Below are 16,270 nucleotides of genomic sequence, written 5' to 3' on the forward strand. Positions count from 1 at the left end.
TACATAAAAAGGCCTGAATCGGAGCCCAGCAGTGCACAAATATTACTCATGTCATTGACACTAAGAAAAGGGGAGCTGTGAATAAAAAATGTTAAAAATGAACACAAGGAGCATTGTTTGCATATCAGAAAAATTAATCTACATAGAGAAGTGTAAGAGCCTGCAATTCAGAAAGCAAAGAATTAGGACAGCCCAGCTGAGAATAATTTTCTAGCCAGTTAATTTAATTGCATAAATCATTCCTTTGTTAGCAATAAAGAGATATAATTAAAATGAGATTGCTTCTCATTTCTATTCTCTGGAAACTAAAGGAATTGATTTTGGGGAAAGCATTCTTCCAAATACCAGATCGGCAAATTACATTTACCTTTTTAGAAAGGCTAAATTATTTTGCGCTAATATCATGGAGGGTTTAATTAATTATAGATCTGCCATATGATCTTAAAGAAATAATTTACTTAATGCCCACAGAACAGAAGTTTGTAAGTGCGTGTATCCCTCTGATAGATGGTGTGCAGATTTTTACAAACAGGTCACAAGYTGAACAGGTGGCTGTCAGGAGAAATAGGAGGAAATAGAATAAATGTTTAAAGATAGGGGATGGTTTGTTAAGAGGTATTAAAGCTCTGCTTCCTATTTGTTGGCACCTACCTGGATCAGTGGGCTTCAAACTCCTCTGAATGGGTTTTATTTTAAATATTGTAATGATGGCTGTTTTCTATCCACAAATCTTCAGGGCTCAATAAGCAGTAACAGGTTAATGACAGAACAACACACAGGGAGAAAAAAAAACCCAAAACAGGAATCCCACCAATTAAAACAGACTATTGCTTGTGCTGAATATTGCAGGGGTTGGGCACCACCAGGCTCTTAACGAGGCTGCTCCACACACATCAGACAGAAGGAATTGTTCCCTGTGAGGGTGGTGAGGCCCTGGCACAGGATACCCAGAGAAGCTGTGGCTGCCCCTGGGTCCCTGGAAGTGTCCAAGGCCAGGTTGGGAAAGGCTTGGAGTATCCTGGGATGGTGGAAGGTGTCCCTGCCCATGGCAGGGGGCTGGAACAAGATGAGCTTTTAGGTTCCTTCCAATCCAAACCATTCCATGATCCTATGGCAATAGACTCAGCATTCTTTGGGATACCTGCCTTCTCTTATCCCCCTCTCTTTGTAACTACTTACAACGTAGGGAATGTCAGAACCAAAGAGGAGGAAATTCTCCCTCTTCCATCCCATTTTCCTTCCAAGAGCAGCCCCTCTTGCAAAGCCTGCTCTGCCCTTCCTGCCAGGAGCTGCACCAGAGGCAAGGATGGAGCAGAGCAGTATTGCTGTGGGCAGAAAGCAGGGAACAGAACCCATTTCCTCTCTGTTGTACCAGGATGGGGTCTCTCCCATCCACTCTCTCCMCTTTCTCCTCAGAACAGACACTGCTTTCTACATATTTGACACCAGTAGCCATCTCATGAGCTTCTGTCATGCTGCCCACTCTCTCAGWTGTCCATTTTGTCAGGCAAAACAGCCATATTTCCACCTTCCTCCACAAAAAATCTCCTCAGCTATTCCCATTCCCCAAACCTGAGGCTTTTCAATGGTTAGAATACCAGGTACAAACTKAAGTCAGGTACAAATTTAAGTCAGGATGCTTTGATGAACTCTTCAAACAGTCCCAGAAAATCTCCCACAGATCTGACACAGAAGCTCCCCAGGATCAGCACAGCTGGTAAGTCATTCTTCCACMCACAAGATGCCTCTGCCTCCAAAACTGTTCCTTTTCCATGTGCTTTGGAACAGAACAGGAACAGCCTTGTCCCAGGAAGAGCATTCCCTGTGGAGAGCACCATGGTGTGGTGACAGCACACCCATCACTCGGGAGTGTGCTGTGGAGGAAGACAGGTAAGTCAAGAAAGAGGGAAAGAAAGCTTTGCATGCAAGAGTTAAATAGCAGATAGATTAGATCTCATCATCTGAGTTTTCCAGGAAAAGTATTGTGTTGCTATGGAAACCCCAACATAACCTGGGTTTTCCCTCCTTTTGTTTGTTCATTTTCTACAAACACTGGCCTCTCCCAGTCCTCTCCAGGTGGACTTGCGGCTTGCAAAAATAGCAATTTTTTTTTTCCTGTAATACCCATTTCTCTTTGCAAAGTACATTTTTTTTCAGTGATTTTCTTTCACAATATCTCTATCCCAGCCTCCAGACTGTCCCTTTGCAGAGGACTGTTTGATGTGTTACCCATAGAAACYCAGCTCCTGAGCACCTTGCTCTGTTTCTGGCTGGGAGGAAAGGGGCAAAAGCCTCATGGCAGTAAAACTTTTCAGTGAACAAACACATCTACAACCTCCCTTCTTCCAGAGTCAACAACATGCACCTCTAGGGATTACTTTAATACTTGTAAGGACCTGTCTCACTCCAGACATTGCACTACCTAGTAAAACCAAAAAGCAGCACAGAAGGGCAAAGACCATCAGGGACTCKGGTACTACACAGAGCAGAGCAAGAGCCCCTTGGCACCACAAAAGGATAAAGAGTGAGAGGAACAAACCTGACTCCAAACCCATCAAGTCATAGAAATTGGATTGGTTTGGCAGGGGACCTAAAGATCACCTCATTCCCTTGCCAGGGAYACCTYCCACTAGACCAGGTTGCTCCAAGCCCTGTCCAACCTGGCTTTGGACACTTCCAGGGATGGGACAGCCACAGCTTCTCTGGGCAWCCTGTTCCAGTCACAGACATACAAAGAACATATACTTATCTCCCTTACAAGCCATTAGTGCAGTTTTTAAAAGCTGCTGTTGGATTTTGCCACTCAGATGTGACCTCACTAGTATGGGGCAACAGATTGTAGTACCCAAAGCTTTTTGTGTTGCAGAAACTGAAGTGTGCTGCAGCAGAGGTGATACATACTCCCATTTGCTGTCTTGCATTCWCTAATATCAAGACACTACTCTATAATCCATATTCTATTCTATTTTTATGGCAGTATTAGCAGCAAACTATACAAATTAAGAGGTCCCTTGAAAGCCACAGAAGAGAGACCAACTCAATGTGAAATGCTATGAATTTAATCTTGTTACAGTCTCCCCATTCACAGCATCTGAAGAAACAGCATTGCCKTGCTAGCTTCAGAAAATGAGGAATCTAGCAGGAAACAAGAATTTGGACATGCAGCTCCAAGTTTTCTTTGGTTTTATTCCCAGGTATCTCCAGCCATTTATTTTACTGTGTTAGAGTAAGGATTGCCTTTAATGAGTTGGGKGGACACATCAAGAGAATCTTTCCAAAACATGCCCCAGATATGAAAGACTTAAAACACTTTATCCACCAGATTCCTTTATTCTGCACCTCACAACCTCATGATTTACACACACTTGAGCCAATTTCAACTCTCTTCTATTCCCCTGCACAAATAATGGGGAACAGACTCTCAAGTGCAGCCTCCATCTCCTTCCTCCGGAGTAGCTCCCTACTTTGGCAGCATCAAGGATCATATCCTTAGATGGAAACATCTGTGAGTTTCAGTTTGTAGCTTACCTGGTCCTGGCTAGTCCTAGGATATGTGCCTGTCTAGCTGCAGAGCTGTTATCCTCAGGCTGAAGATTCAGGTTTCCTTTGGCTTCCTCAGCAGAGCTGTGGCAGGAATGGAACACSAATCCAGGGCCACTCTCCGTGCCAACATCCCCACCAAGTGGCCAGCACACCAGCTCCTCTTCCAGCTCATCCCACAGCCACAGCAGGAGGGTCCAGGTATTTGAAAATACAAACCTGGCTCACCTAATTTCATGCAAAAACCTAAAGAAAATCTGGCTTTTGAGACACAGCWCTGAAGATCTTTCCAGCCATGCTCTGAAGTAAAGGCAAAACAGAGGAGTGATAACAGAGGAGTGATAAAGGGGTTTCCTTCCTTCCCTTATGCTGGGGAAAAGGTAATACACAACCTCTTGGAGTTTTGTGTTCATATGCTGTGCCAAGCCATAATTCACCCATTTCCCACCTTAGCCACTATTAATTTTTCTGCTTGCATAATTTTAAAACTTACTTTCAGAATATTGTTACTAACTCATAACATTTCAAACAAGTGTGGCCAGCCCAAGCAGTACAATACAAATTTGCTACAAGCTTTATGTTGTATATGAAATACTGAAGTATGTGCAAAACAAAAAAAAAAAAATTAACTACACCTTTAAACAGTGCTTAAGGCACATGAACTAACAAAAAAAGAAAGAAAACAAAAAACAAAATTTTGACTAACAGTGCCCTCTTGAGGGAAAGGGAGCTGAACTGCCTCAGCAAAGCCATCCTCCCTTCCMTGCTCTTCAGGCCACACTAAACTCCCCCCACTGCCTTGCCATATGGTTCAAGGTGGGTAGATGTTTTTGAAAAGCAGCAGTAGACTCACACCTAGGAATCAATTATCTCTAGATAAAATATACTTTGGTTATATTTTATCAGTAAATATTTTAGGTACAAATAGATAGGTAACTGTGAAAGCACAAAAACCTGTTGGAAATACAAAAATCTACCTGTCCCTGGAAATCAGAATTTCTCTCTTTATAAATTGCAGCCTTGTATTTTACCCAAGAGCTGGAGTGGCAAAATTCCTGAGAGAAGGAACCAGAATCCAGCTTTTTCTTTCGCCTGCAAATTCCTCATCACTGGGGTACACCAGCATCATCTCTGTAGCCTAAGAATCTTGATCTGCTGATTGGAATAATCCCTTGCAGTACCTAYTGGAAGTTTCTTAAAGCAAAACTTYAGAAGGTCTGATGCCTCCATAAGAGCTCTAAAAAAACAAGCACCTGCTGTTCCTGACTTGCTAGCACCTCTGGTTAATAAGAGATGAAGAACTGAAAYTACAAACATGCCTTGCATCATCCTCCTCCTTCTATCATAAAAAACTGCTTGTAACACACATTCATACAAATGTACAAAGCAAACTTTTTCTAGTGAAGTGTTATTCCAAGTCAGTTAGGGGCATGCAGAGGGAAAGACACAAGAAAAAAGGGGTTAAATATCCTTATATAAATAGTGTAAAAATTAACATTTTATTTTTCCAAATAATTAAAACCACTGTGGCACACCAAGTGCCATCACAAGTTAAGGTACAAGTATCAATTATAATTTTTAAGAGCATCCTAACACAGACTGATAAACACAGATGAGGGTTCAATACACCACAGAGCAGAAACAATAAAGTGTAAGCATTGAGAGGGAGGGTACTGATTATTAAAATGATACTTCTGAATGTTTACAAATATACACTTACAAATATTTGTGATACGAGTAACTCGTATCCAGCATTTACTGGATGCTACTGCTCTGTCTGGATTTAATATTAATTGAATGATGATGGTGGAACATCACCTCTTACTGACTTATCTTGAACAGGTGCTCCCAGATCAAAGACTGCAGAACTGTGAACTGCAAACTGCAAACACAGCATTCTGTCTAAAATGCTGAACAATTTGGTGTTAGTAAGACTTGCAGTATTACCACTAAAGCCTGTGCTGACTGAAACAATAGAAACTTAATGTTTTCTTATCCATATCAGTGAGCTCAWGACATCAGGATCTGCCTGGGAAGCTAAGCATGTTGTGACATGGCTTTTAAGAAAGCTGGATTTGCCYGGAATTGTTATCCCTCCCATGCAAAGCAGAAGCTCTTGAGTTCAGTTATGAGCACAAACATAACARAAGTGGAACACAAGTGCAGACAGGCTTAAGAGCTACTTCCAGAAGACTGAATGCTGAGCAGCCCTCTCCTTATTTCATCAACTTTTTCTGCTCTTGAGGCTGCATAACTCTTCACTGTCTTAAGGAGAGATTCATGAGTCTTCTCCAACACAGCCTTCCACATTAGGTGTATTTCCTAGAAAGAGAAAATAAAGAAGGGAAAAGAAAAATCCATCACACAGTTAAATCCTTATCAAGCATGAATCTTGAGTGGTCTGGTGGATTCATTATTTCAGTGGTATCTCATCCATGGTTTAAAAAACCTCACCTTGGATTTCCTTGCTTTTTCTTCAGCATCCTCCTTCAGCTGCTCAATTTTGCCCTTCATCTGTTTGATTTCCTTGTGAATGGCCATCACTTTGTCATATACAGCRCCCCTCTTCTCCTGGACTTTGTTACAATGCCTAAAGGTGAGAGGAAAAAGGTTAGTACTAACAGCAGTGAYTTCACCTGGGCAGCCTGGTGTCTAATCACCCTTTCTGTCAAGAAATACCTCCTGTCCAACCTATTTCCCTTCCAAATAATTTCCTTTAGCTGGAACAATACACAAAGTGCCATTCTGCACACCACACAAACCTTAAGCATGACTGAATCTTGACTGTCTCAGCCATGTGGAAGAAGCTCCCTTCCATCACAGCTAATCTACTCAGCCAATGATTTCCATATTGCCTTTCTTATGCGTATAAGAAAGGATAAGAAAACTGTTACAAAATAAATTTCCTCTGTATCAGTTCAGCACCAATCTCAGAKTGAAGCCAGGGCCTTACAGGGCTGCAGCTTGGTGCTGCAAACAGAGCCCTGCAAGCTGCCTTCAGCATATGGGAGAAAGGAAGAAGGGCTGAGAGGCTTTGATCAAATGACACTTTTCCTTTTGTTTTAGAAGCATCATGTCAGGATAATGCTCCTCCGAGATGCGAGCCCCATTTCCCCATGGGTCTTGAACATCTTTGATAATGAGCAAAAGTGGCAAGGGAAATTATGAAAAATTCATGAAAGGCAAATGGGGCTTTGTTGAAGTCTGATAAGTTGGAAAATTATCCCAATGTGACATTCTCTTTAAGAAGATAAAAGAATCAAGAATAAGCATTATAAATTAAATTAGTGCTCCAATAAAAGAATTGCTGTCAAGTCACATTGCAATTATTGATTTGAGACCCCAACTCCCTGCCTGCAGCATTGCTGGTCYTCATACAGAGCTGTCCCACACTGCTCATTTTCTCCTTACTGCTAAGCTGTGTGTTTGTAGCAGACATGAACTTTGGCAGCACATAACAAAGACATAAAGCAGCATCAGGCAGAAACATCAACTCCTCCATACTCAAGCACAGTGCACTTGTGCTGCTCCACATCTTCACGCATCTTTTTAATCCTTATCTCAGCTGTAGAAAGCCTCTCATGTTTTGCAGTGACCACTCTCTTTAAGGACATTTCATCTGTCTTTGCATTTTTCAGCTCTGCCTGAGCACTGTCAATCTGGTCCTCCAGGTTTCTGACCTAGAGTGCAAAAGTAAAGAAATAAATTAAATAGAAATAAATTAAATGGGGGGAAATAATAAAGACAGCATAGCCTGTGAAGGTACTAACACTAGAACTAGCTGGCTGCTTGCTGAAGATCTGATTGCCAGGCTCATTCATTCTCCCACTTCACTACTCTTTATCTGATTATAAATACATCCAAAWGAACAAGACCCCACCACTTAGGATGACTTTCAGAAGTGACTGGGACTTCTGCTGTAGCTCTTTSCCAAGGGAAATTTGAACACATGCTATACAAATACTCAAAAAGGCTCCACTCAATTTTTCAAATGCTGCCTTCTTCCAAAACCTAGTAGCAAATAGCAAGGTACTGTATTGTGACCAACATTTCATCAGACAATGTCTGGCTTAGTAACATTAATAAAGTTAAAGGCACTTAAGGCATGACTTTTCCTGAAGTAGCAATTTTTGCTCTTAGTTTCTGCTCTCAAGGCAGAAGAAACCYGATTTCACTTTTCTTTTCCCATCATTTCCTACCAACAACCCCAAGACAGTTCCAACTATTTTAGGTCAGGTTTCTATGGCAACAAAGGCTTTGACTATTCAAAGTGGTCAATAGCTGGTGCATAGTACATTAGCTAGTGCCACCCAGCAAAGCAGCAGCAATGTTTTACTGACATTTTAAAGAAAGAATTTCTTTCTTTAAACTACAAAATGTCATTTTTTATAGGGAAGACGAGAGAGGGAGACATTGCTTAGACATCAAATTCTCCCTAATAGGATATAATTTGGATAATACAAACCTCTGATAATACACTGGCCAGTTTCTCCACATTTGCTCCCTGTCTCTCCATCTTCTTTTGGTATAACTGCACCTCCAGTTGGCATGCTGGCAAAACTTCAACTAGGTCCCTGTAACCTTCATATTTCTCAATAACTTCTTGCTTTAAAGAGAAAAAAAAGACTATTAAATAAACAGYTTTGGAGTTCTTTTATATAGTATTAAAGCATATTGACTTTTGAACCCTTTACTCATTGGTTAAAGACAGTAAAAATAATATTTAAGTTACTGAAATGAGCTCTTCAGTTTGAGGGGAAAAAAAACCCCAACATTTTTTGGTAGCATAGAAAAAAAGGTGATATGCAAATGTTTTACACTGAACTAACCAGCTTTTTTCAGAAGCTTTCAGGAAAAAAAAGGACAGTGAAGAAATTTCATACTGGTGAAACAAAAGTTRTATAAAACACCGTGCCTGAAATTAYAGTGATCAAGTTTAAACCTCTGGAACAGAAACACCATCAGAGGCAAAGTGCAAACTTTACTGATGTGTGAGCAATCACAAACCACAAAAATTAGTGATATTATAATAATAAAATAAAACCTCAAAAAGCTGGGAAGGGAATTCAGTGTTCACATACTAGTGGARACAGCCATCAATTCCAGAAACAGTGAATGACAACAGAAGCACTATGAAGCACATGTTCTMAATCCAAAGACATTTGAGAGCTGCCAAAATATTGTCACCTCTTGAGAGCAAACAGCCAGGCAGRTACAGATTCAAGAGTTCTACAACTAGTTTTACAAGTGACTGCAATCTGCTTTTCAAAAAGTAAAAAAATAAGGCCCATCAAAAACAAATCACCACCTCTATCATGAACTTTCAGTTTTCTCTGAAATTGTGATTTCATTTCAGACTAACCACTGCCCTTTTGGTGTTTTACCATCATTCAAGAAGCAGTTCTAGATGACAGTCCAATTAAACACGTTTTTTCTAATAGAATACCTCCTTGTGTGGACAGAGGAAAACCTCACCTTAGATTTCTTCAATTTCTTAACAGTCTCTTTCATCAGTTCTTTGTAATTTTTCAGYTCCTCTGGACTCTCCACAATTTTGGATTTCAGCTGCTCTTGCTCTTCTTTCAAAGTAGCCATAGTCACTTTAAGGTCATTCTAGTCAACAAGACACACATTTTCAGTATCAGCAATTAGGTTAACAAGGAGGAATTGTGTAGCAAGGTTTGCCAGAATCTTATGATTAGACAGGTTCTTTGGTCTGCTTGTAGTCATTCCTCATTAAGAAGTTTTAAAAATAAATTCCTCTAAACAGCAGTAACATTCCAAATCAAAGCAATTAACAGCCCATTTTTCTTCCCAAATATTCTTACAGGGGTGCACAAGAACAGCAGTTGAATAGTATTCCACAAAGAGTCTGCCAGCTAGAATGATTTGGGTTGGGGGGGACCTTAAAGATCTCATTCCACCCTCCTGCCATGAGCAGGGACACCTTCCACCTGAAAACATTCTCCAAGCCCCATCCAGCCTGCCATATTACCAGCAGCTCTCTCTCAGAACCCCTAATTTAGGGAAACTGAGGCAGTCTCTCCCTCAGAGCCCCTAATTTAGGGAAACTGAGGCAGTCACTGCATGGGTCCAGAGGCAGCTCCATCAAGCTAGGAGAAGAGCAACAACTTTCCTGTGCAGCCTCTCAAAACCTCCCATTTTGTCCCCACCAGGTGAGTGCTGGTCATTACCCCACTCTAGGCATGTGAAGCAAACCCACAGCACCTCAAAAGTCCAGATTTCTACTGACCTAATTCCAAGAATAATCTGATGCTAGAAAGAGTTCTGATCTCTCAGTTGATCTGAGATGGAAGCTTCAGCCTTCACCCACACAGAGGTGTACTCACCAGTTTTCGGGTGCTCTCAGCAATATCAGTCTTCTTTTGAGAAATCACTTCTTGCAAAGCTGTCTGAAAAAAGCACCAAGCTTTAAATAAGCATCTCTACAGCTGCTACCTGCCTTATCCTCCTATCATAGATCTGTCCACAGGAGAAATCCCCTTTATGGGCCCTTTGGAGGGCCATAACCAGCAGACAAAACTGTAAAATTGCAGACAGGGAAGGAGAATATTGTCACTGAGGCCCCTGGAAGCATTAGGGATGCAGCCAGGAGTGGCTAACTAGGAAAAGGGATAAGAGACTGACCACYTCTATTTTTATTGACCCTGACAATGACCCCACAACTTTTCTTGCCAGAGGTCCTGTTCTTCAGGGAAAGAATCTAATTTAACATAAAGTCCCAAATAATAGTCAAATACATGGTTAATAATATTAATAGTAGAGACATGACTTGACATAACAAAAAATCCTAACCATARATTATTATTTTCTCTCTCCCAAAGCAGCTGAAAAGGTTATCTATGAGACCTGAGAGGCAARTTCCCATTGTTGAAAAGTTACCCCTGCAATTAACTCTACTCTTTTTGCCAGGCATTCCCTTGGGTGACCTTTCTTAGGCCTCATTTCTTGCCATGGCTCACCTGCAGCTCCAATTCTTTGAATTCAAATGGAAAACATAAGATAATATACATATCACATTTCCAATCTCCTAAAGCCATTGCAGAAATGCATTTCAAAAAGAGAGTCAAACACATTTTTGTACTCTCCAAGTCTGATTGCAAGCATGTTTCACATTCCTTAYAGTGAAATGAAGAGGGGCCAGACAGCATTTTGTTAAAATGGCCACTGTTTTAAATCAGAAAAGTGCCCTTTATCCACTGAATTAGAGGGAAGGGAATAAAACCAACAGAAGTGAGGAGCCCATAGCAGATTTTCAGAGAAATACAGAACAAGATCCCACCTGTTTCCGACGATAGTCCTGCCTCAGCAGCTGCTCCAGCTCCCGAATGCTCTCYGTGAGCTGCTTGACCTCTGCCTGATGTTCAACTGGAACTGTGCTAAGGGAAAAATAAAGATATTGGGCAGTTTCAGCAACATTATAGTCCAGTCAGAGTACAGCAGATAAAACAATCACTGTCTCTGAAGAGTTTACAGATAGTAACTTTAGCAATCAGAGCAAGACAGTCTCATCTTATTTTCCTTTGCCTGTAAGATTTTGCAGTTGAAGCATAATCTAAAGAGCTATTTTGGCAAGAAGTGGTACAAGCATGACAGAGGACTAAGTTTAAAGATCATGTTAAGCAAAGCATGAAAGTACAACACTCCTACCAATTTTGGTGGTGATTTTCATTTATGAAATTTGCATTTTACCTGTCATACAAATAGCTTATATTAGTGAAGACCTATCCCAGTTAGAGAACCCCCTGTGTAGCACACACCAAGAGCAGCTGTCAGAAAAAAAACTCTTTGTTTTGAAAGCTCTCTTGGAAACCAGCCATTTTCTTCATCCTATTATCCACGAGCAAAAACAAAACTTAATGGTGCAAAGACACAGGCAGTAGAGCTAAATGGCCTGAAACAGAGACTGTGGCAAACATGTCAAATAACTAAGGAAGACAACTTTACTCATCTGTTAAGTTAAAGATGGGCTTCCCACAGCTATTGAAGAGATAAAGACGCAGCACTAAAAACTAAGACAAAAAAGTTTCACCCTAGTCCCCTGCATGCAAAGAGAGGATTCTCTCAAAGCAACCATATACTGTAAAATTAATTTTTTTTCTCTGTCAGCAGAGAATAAACATCCCCAGCTCTCTCWGCTGCTCCTCATCAGAGCTGTGCTCCAGACTTTTCCCRGCTCTGTTCCCTTCTCTGGACACACTCCAGCCCCTCAATGTCCTTCTTGCAGTGAGGAGTCCAGAACTGGACACAGGACTCTGGGTGTGGTCTCACCAGWGCCCAGCACAGGGGACAATTGCTGCCCTGGTCCTGCTGGCCACACTACTGATGATACAGGCCGGGTGTCTTTGGCCTTCTTGGCCACCTGGGCACATTGCTGGATCTTGTTCAGCAGCTGTCAACCAGCACCTCCAGGTCCTTTTCTGCTGGGCCATTGTGCAGCCCCTTTYCTCCAAGCCTGCAGCATTGAACCAAATTATTATGACCCAAGGGGGCTCTCTACTTGGCCTTGTTAAGCCTCAGCCCAGTGATCCAGCCTGGGCAGGAAAGGCAAACAATGCATCTCACAGTGCTTACTCCTCACACCCACTTCAGTTTCTCCAGCTTCATTGCTGCCTCCCGATTCGCAGCCTCCAGTTGCTGGTGTTTCTCCATAGCTGATTTCTGCAAGTTAAATATTTCACTTTAGAGAAGTTTCTCTCTGGGCTTCTGTTAGAGCCTTGCTCATCATTATTTCACAACTGAACTACTGAGACATTCAAAAGAGAAACCACCACCTACAATTGTTGCACCCAGTTTTTTCTCAAAACAATGCAAGGTATCAATCCTTCATTTATCAGGCTAAAGTATCAAATAGGATATTACTGAAAGGTTTTTTTTGCCAATTATTAAGTAACAATCAGTACCTTCCTGTATTCCTTGGCTATATTTAACATCCCAACATGTTTCATAAACCTGAAGTTAAAGACAACCTTTCTGCTCCTAGTTCTACATTAATATGAATTGTACTTAAATAGGTAACTGAAATAAAACAGCATCCAGTCTTACATAGTTCAGTTGTAGCTCCAAGTAGACCTCCCGCCGGAATTCCCTGAAGTTCACAAAGTTGAGGATGCCACTCAAGAAGCGAACAGTCCTCTTTGTCTCTGTAATAGGAATTGCAAGACCTCACTGGGCTGATTTCTACAAGCACTGCAATTGCTTCAAAAAAAGTTGGGCAAAGCATAATTCAGAGGAGACAGAAATTACAAAACAATCCAAATTAGTTTTTCCCCCACTCAGCTTGCAAGGATTTCAGACTACACCAAAACTAGCACCCAGCTAGCAATAAACTCTCAGCAATTCTGTATAATTTAACAAATTAATATTGGCACCTGGAAGAAAAGATTGTTAACACACAGTCTCCCTTAAAACAGAAGCCAAGGAGAAAGTGTCAGTCTTGAACTGCAGCTCTGAAGGGAGAACCTTTTTGTAGCTATCAGCCTAACTGAAGGCAGCAATTTGAACTGCAGAGACTTTTTGGCTTTATTCCAAGCAAACTTTCTGAAAGATGATTAGAAAAGCTTTGAATGTCTTAGACAAGATAGATCCTGAAGTGAAAGGGTTCTTCAGAGCGGCCTTTTCCAAGTTGTTTGTGTTGTAGCAGAATCACCACAAGTGTGTATTGAAAGGAGTAGAGCACAGGCATCAAAAAAAAAAAAAAAGAAATCCTAAAGCATTCCAGAGCTGTCAGGGTAATTTTCATCACCATCTATTATTATTACACAGTTTTAAGTATGTCACAGCCCATCTCCAGATCAGAAGTTCATCAGACTCCTAGCATTCAAAACTGCCTACAGTTACTGACCTGCCTCAGCCTACAGAAGAAATAAGAACTGCTCACTAGAACCAGCTTGTCTGAGGGTCACCAGAGCAGCTGGAAGTYAGGGACACTTCACACTGGATGCCAGTCTGGCTATGCCCAATGAAAAAAGCACCTGGAATATCAAGCAACACCCAGCACCCCAGGAAACACAAGGATTACAATGTACTTGCTTACTTGGGTTTAAAACATCAGCAATTTGAAAGTCATTAATCCGGCACACTGGCAGCAAGCGCTCCCTGCAAGGAAAACAAAACAACCTCAACTGCAGTGACCATGACTCAGGTTTTGTGCTGTAGCCATTTACCACAAAAAAGATCTTGTCCTCTTATCCCAGAGCATCTGCCCAGCAAGCACAAGGCAAGCATCASCTACTTACATGTGAATATACAAATTACAGACAGGTAGAAAGCCTTCATAGATCTGTGGGTATGTAATGTCAACGTTGACTGGCATCTAAAGAGACAAGAGGGCAGTGCATAAGTAGACAATAATCAAAACAAAAATCACGCAGCATTTTCCACAGCATAAAATAATTCCAATAGATTAAAAACACTGAGGATGATCTTCCCATCCCCAGGGAACACATATTAAAGGCCGGAAAATGTCATCAAGTTAAATCAGCAGAGTATTTTAAGTGTCAATTTTGGCTGGAAAAGATATAAAAAGACAATAATAACTAAAGCAGCAACATTACAAACTCAAAGTCAATTTAAACTCTGTTTTAACTTGTTCATAGCTGCTGCAGGACAACAGTCTCTGCGTTACACAGCTACCAGCAAGAAGCTCCTTCTTTAAACATTCAAAAATTAACATATTTAACTGCTTTGTGAAGAAGTCAGAGGGAGAATATACTGGTACACTGTTCCTTTTCTCTGATATTTTGAACCTCGTAATACAGTATGGCAGCTGATGTCATTGCCTGGGAAGAACAGAGTTATCTTGTGCACATTTGCTCTTCCCTTTCAGTTTATCCAGAAATTCCATGAGACAAAACTCTTTGCTCCCACTTTCAGGGATGCCTAATAGAGACGTAAATGTAATAAATGTAATATAAGAGTAGATAAACGAACCAATAGCCAGCAACGCGCCAGCCTATCTTTACTTTCCTCTCAGCTGTTGGAGGAGTGGAGATGATCAAGTATCCAAAGCAACATTTGCATTCCTTACAGATCAGTCTGAACTCCTCCAGCCGTGGCCAAAGGCAGACGCCCAAGAGCCCAGAATGGATTTTCAAGCTAGCCATGGTGTCCCTCCATCAGCCTGGCCAGTCCTTCCCTGGACCTTACAGACATTTCTGACACCCTCAGCATCCCAAAGAACAAGTAAGTGCAAAATTCTTTCMCTTTCACATTCCATCATCCCTGCCACCGGCAGCCCTACCATGTAGAAGTGCTCCAGGCGGATCCCATACACTTTCTGCAGGATTCTCATGTAAATCAGGTGCAAAATGTCAAGCTGCAGGAAGAGAGGACATGAATCAGAATTCCATGTTTGATTACTCATGGCTCCCAGAACAGGCCATGAAAGCAGTTCAGCTTTAAACACATGAAAGCTAATTTCACGACAAAACAAGTTTCACTTTCCAACACTTTGCAGTTCAAGCATTACTTGCTCATAATTCACTTTTAAGGGACAGCAGTCAGATCGGACAACTACAGCCCTGACTGTATACACCAGGCAGTGGTTTTCAATACACTGCTGCTTGCTGAGCAGTTTCCAAATCAAGTGACAACAAAAACAAAAAAAAAAACCTCAYAGAAATTATAATCCTGTAGCAACGAGTGTCCTTCATTAGATTATAAAAAGGAAGAGGGAAAAAATAAATAAATTTACAAACCAGTTTTTCACTTACAGCATTAATCCATGATCAATTTTGCTTTTTTAAAACCATCATCTGTCCTGTCATTTCCTAAACAAGCAGGACCAGACCACTCCCTCTGCAGGCCAAAAACAGCACCAGGAACCACTCCAAGGCATCAATTCCACTTTAAAGCCACTTTTCTTCTGCCGAGGACACTCGCTAACACTAAGTGGTCAAAGTGATGAAAGGGGTTGAAGCAAGGAGAGGTTTAAAAAGTAGGGTTGGGTTTAAAAGCATTCAATTGATCAGGGAAACTGATGGAATTATGCAACGTGACCAGACACAGTGGGTTCCCACAGAACTGGGAAAGACAGGCCGGGTGTTGCTGGTGACACCACCCCACGTCCCGGCGAGGCCCGAGAGACAAGAAGAGCCCTGGGGCTCCTGGGAGCCCAACCCAACAGCGTTCCACCCAACCCCGGGCAGCGCGTCCGTCCCACACGGGAGCGGGCGGGGCACGGAGCCGCCCCGCGCTCCCCTCACGCACCTTGGGGTTGCCGAACACGTCGCCYTTGACCAGGTTGCGGGCCTCAGCGCCCGCCAGGATGTGCGAGCGAAGGTAGCTGATGATGTCGTCGGGGCTGTAGCGGGGGAAGGTCATGGTCTCCATGGCGGCGGCAGGGGCGTGTTGGGGACACGGCAGCGTTGGGGACACGGCGGTGGCGGGGACACAACGGCGCTACCGGCGCGCGCCCGCCGCTTGAATCCGCCACGCCCCGCCCCCACTCCCCCGCCGACCTATCAGAAACCGGTTCGTCACTGTGAGGGCGGGGCTCGATGTGTTCCCGCCCTCCCCGGGCCTATCCGCGGCCGCGCTGTGGTGAGTGGGCGTGGCTCGGGCAGGCCCCGCCCCGCTCGGCCGTTGGCCGTGAGGGGAGCGGCGGCGTCAGGCGCTGGAGTCCCTTCGGAGCCTTGAGGCTGTCACGGCCTCTGGAAGAGTCATGGAATCCTTGCAACGGGCCCTAAAGCTCACCTAGTTTTCCCCC

At 42.5% G+C, this 16,270-nt stretch overlaps 1 protein-coding gene across 1 annotated transcript; it reads right to left on the reverse strand.

Annotated features, from left to right (window-relative positions):
* Window positions 1–5,020: 5,020 nt before the first annotated feature.
* Window positions 5,021–16,001, reverse strand: NUF2 (NUF2 component of NDC80 kinetochore complex). The gene is made up of 13 exons (XM_057383047.1): window positions 15,772–16,001; window positions 14,804–14,878; window positions 13,800–13,876; window positions 13,598–13,659; window positions 12,607–12,704; window positions 12,149–12,222; window positions 10,844–10,940; window positions 9,891–9,953; window positions 9,016–9,153; window positions 8,006–8,146; window positions 7,045–7,220; window positions 5,995–6,130; window positions 5,021–5,862 (listed from the first exon to the last, which is right to left on the reverse strand). Exons 1-13 carry the CDS (start codon window positions 15,892–15,894, stop codon window positions 5,713–5,715), a joined length of 1,410 nt encoding a protein of 469 aa, XP_057239030.1. The 5' UTR covers window positions 15,895–16,001; the 3' UTR covers window positions 5,021–5,712.
* Between the last annotated feature and the right edge of the window lie 269 nt (window positions 16,002–16,270).

This window comes from Malurus melanocephalus, unplaced genomic scaffold (assembly GCF_030028575.1).
Source record: "Malurus melanocephalus ecotype Western Australia unplaced genomic scaffold, MMel_1.1 scaffold_604, whole genome shotgun sequence".
NCBI classification, from domain to species: Eukaryota; Metazoa; Chordata; class Aves; order Passeriformes; family Maluridae; genus Malurus; species Malurus melanocephalus.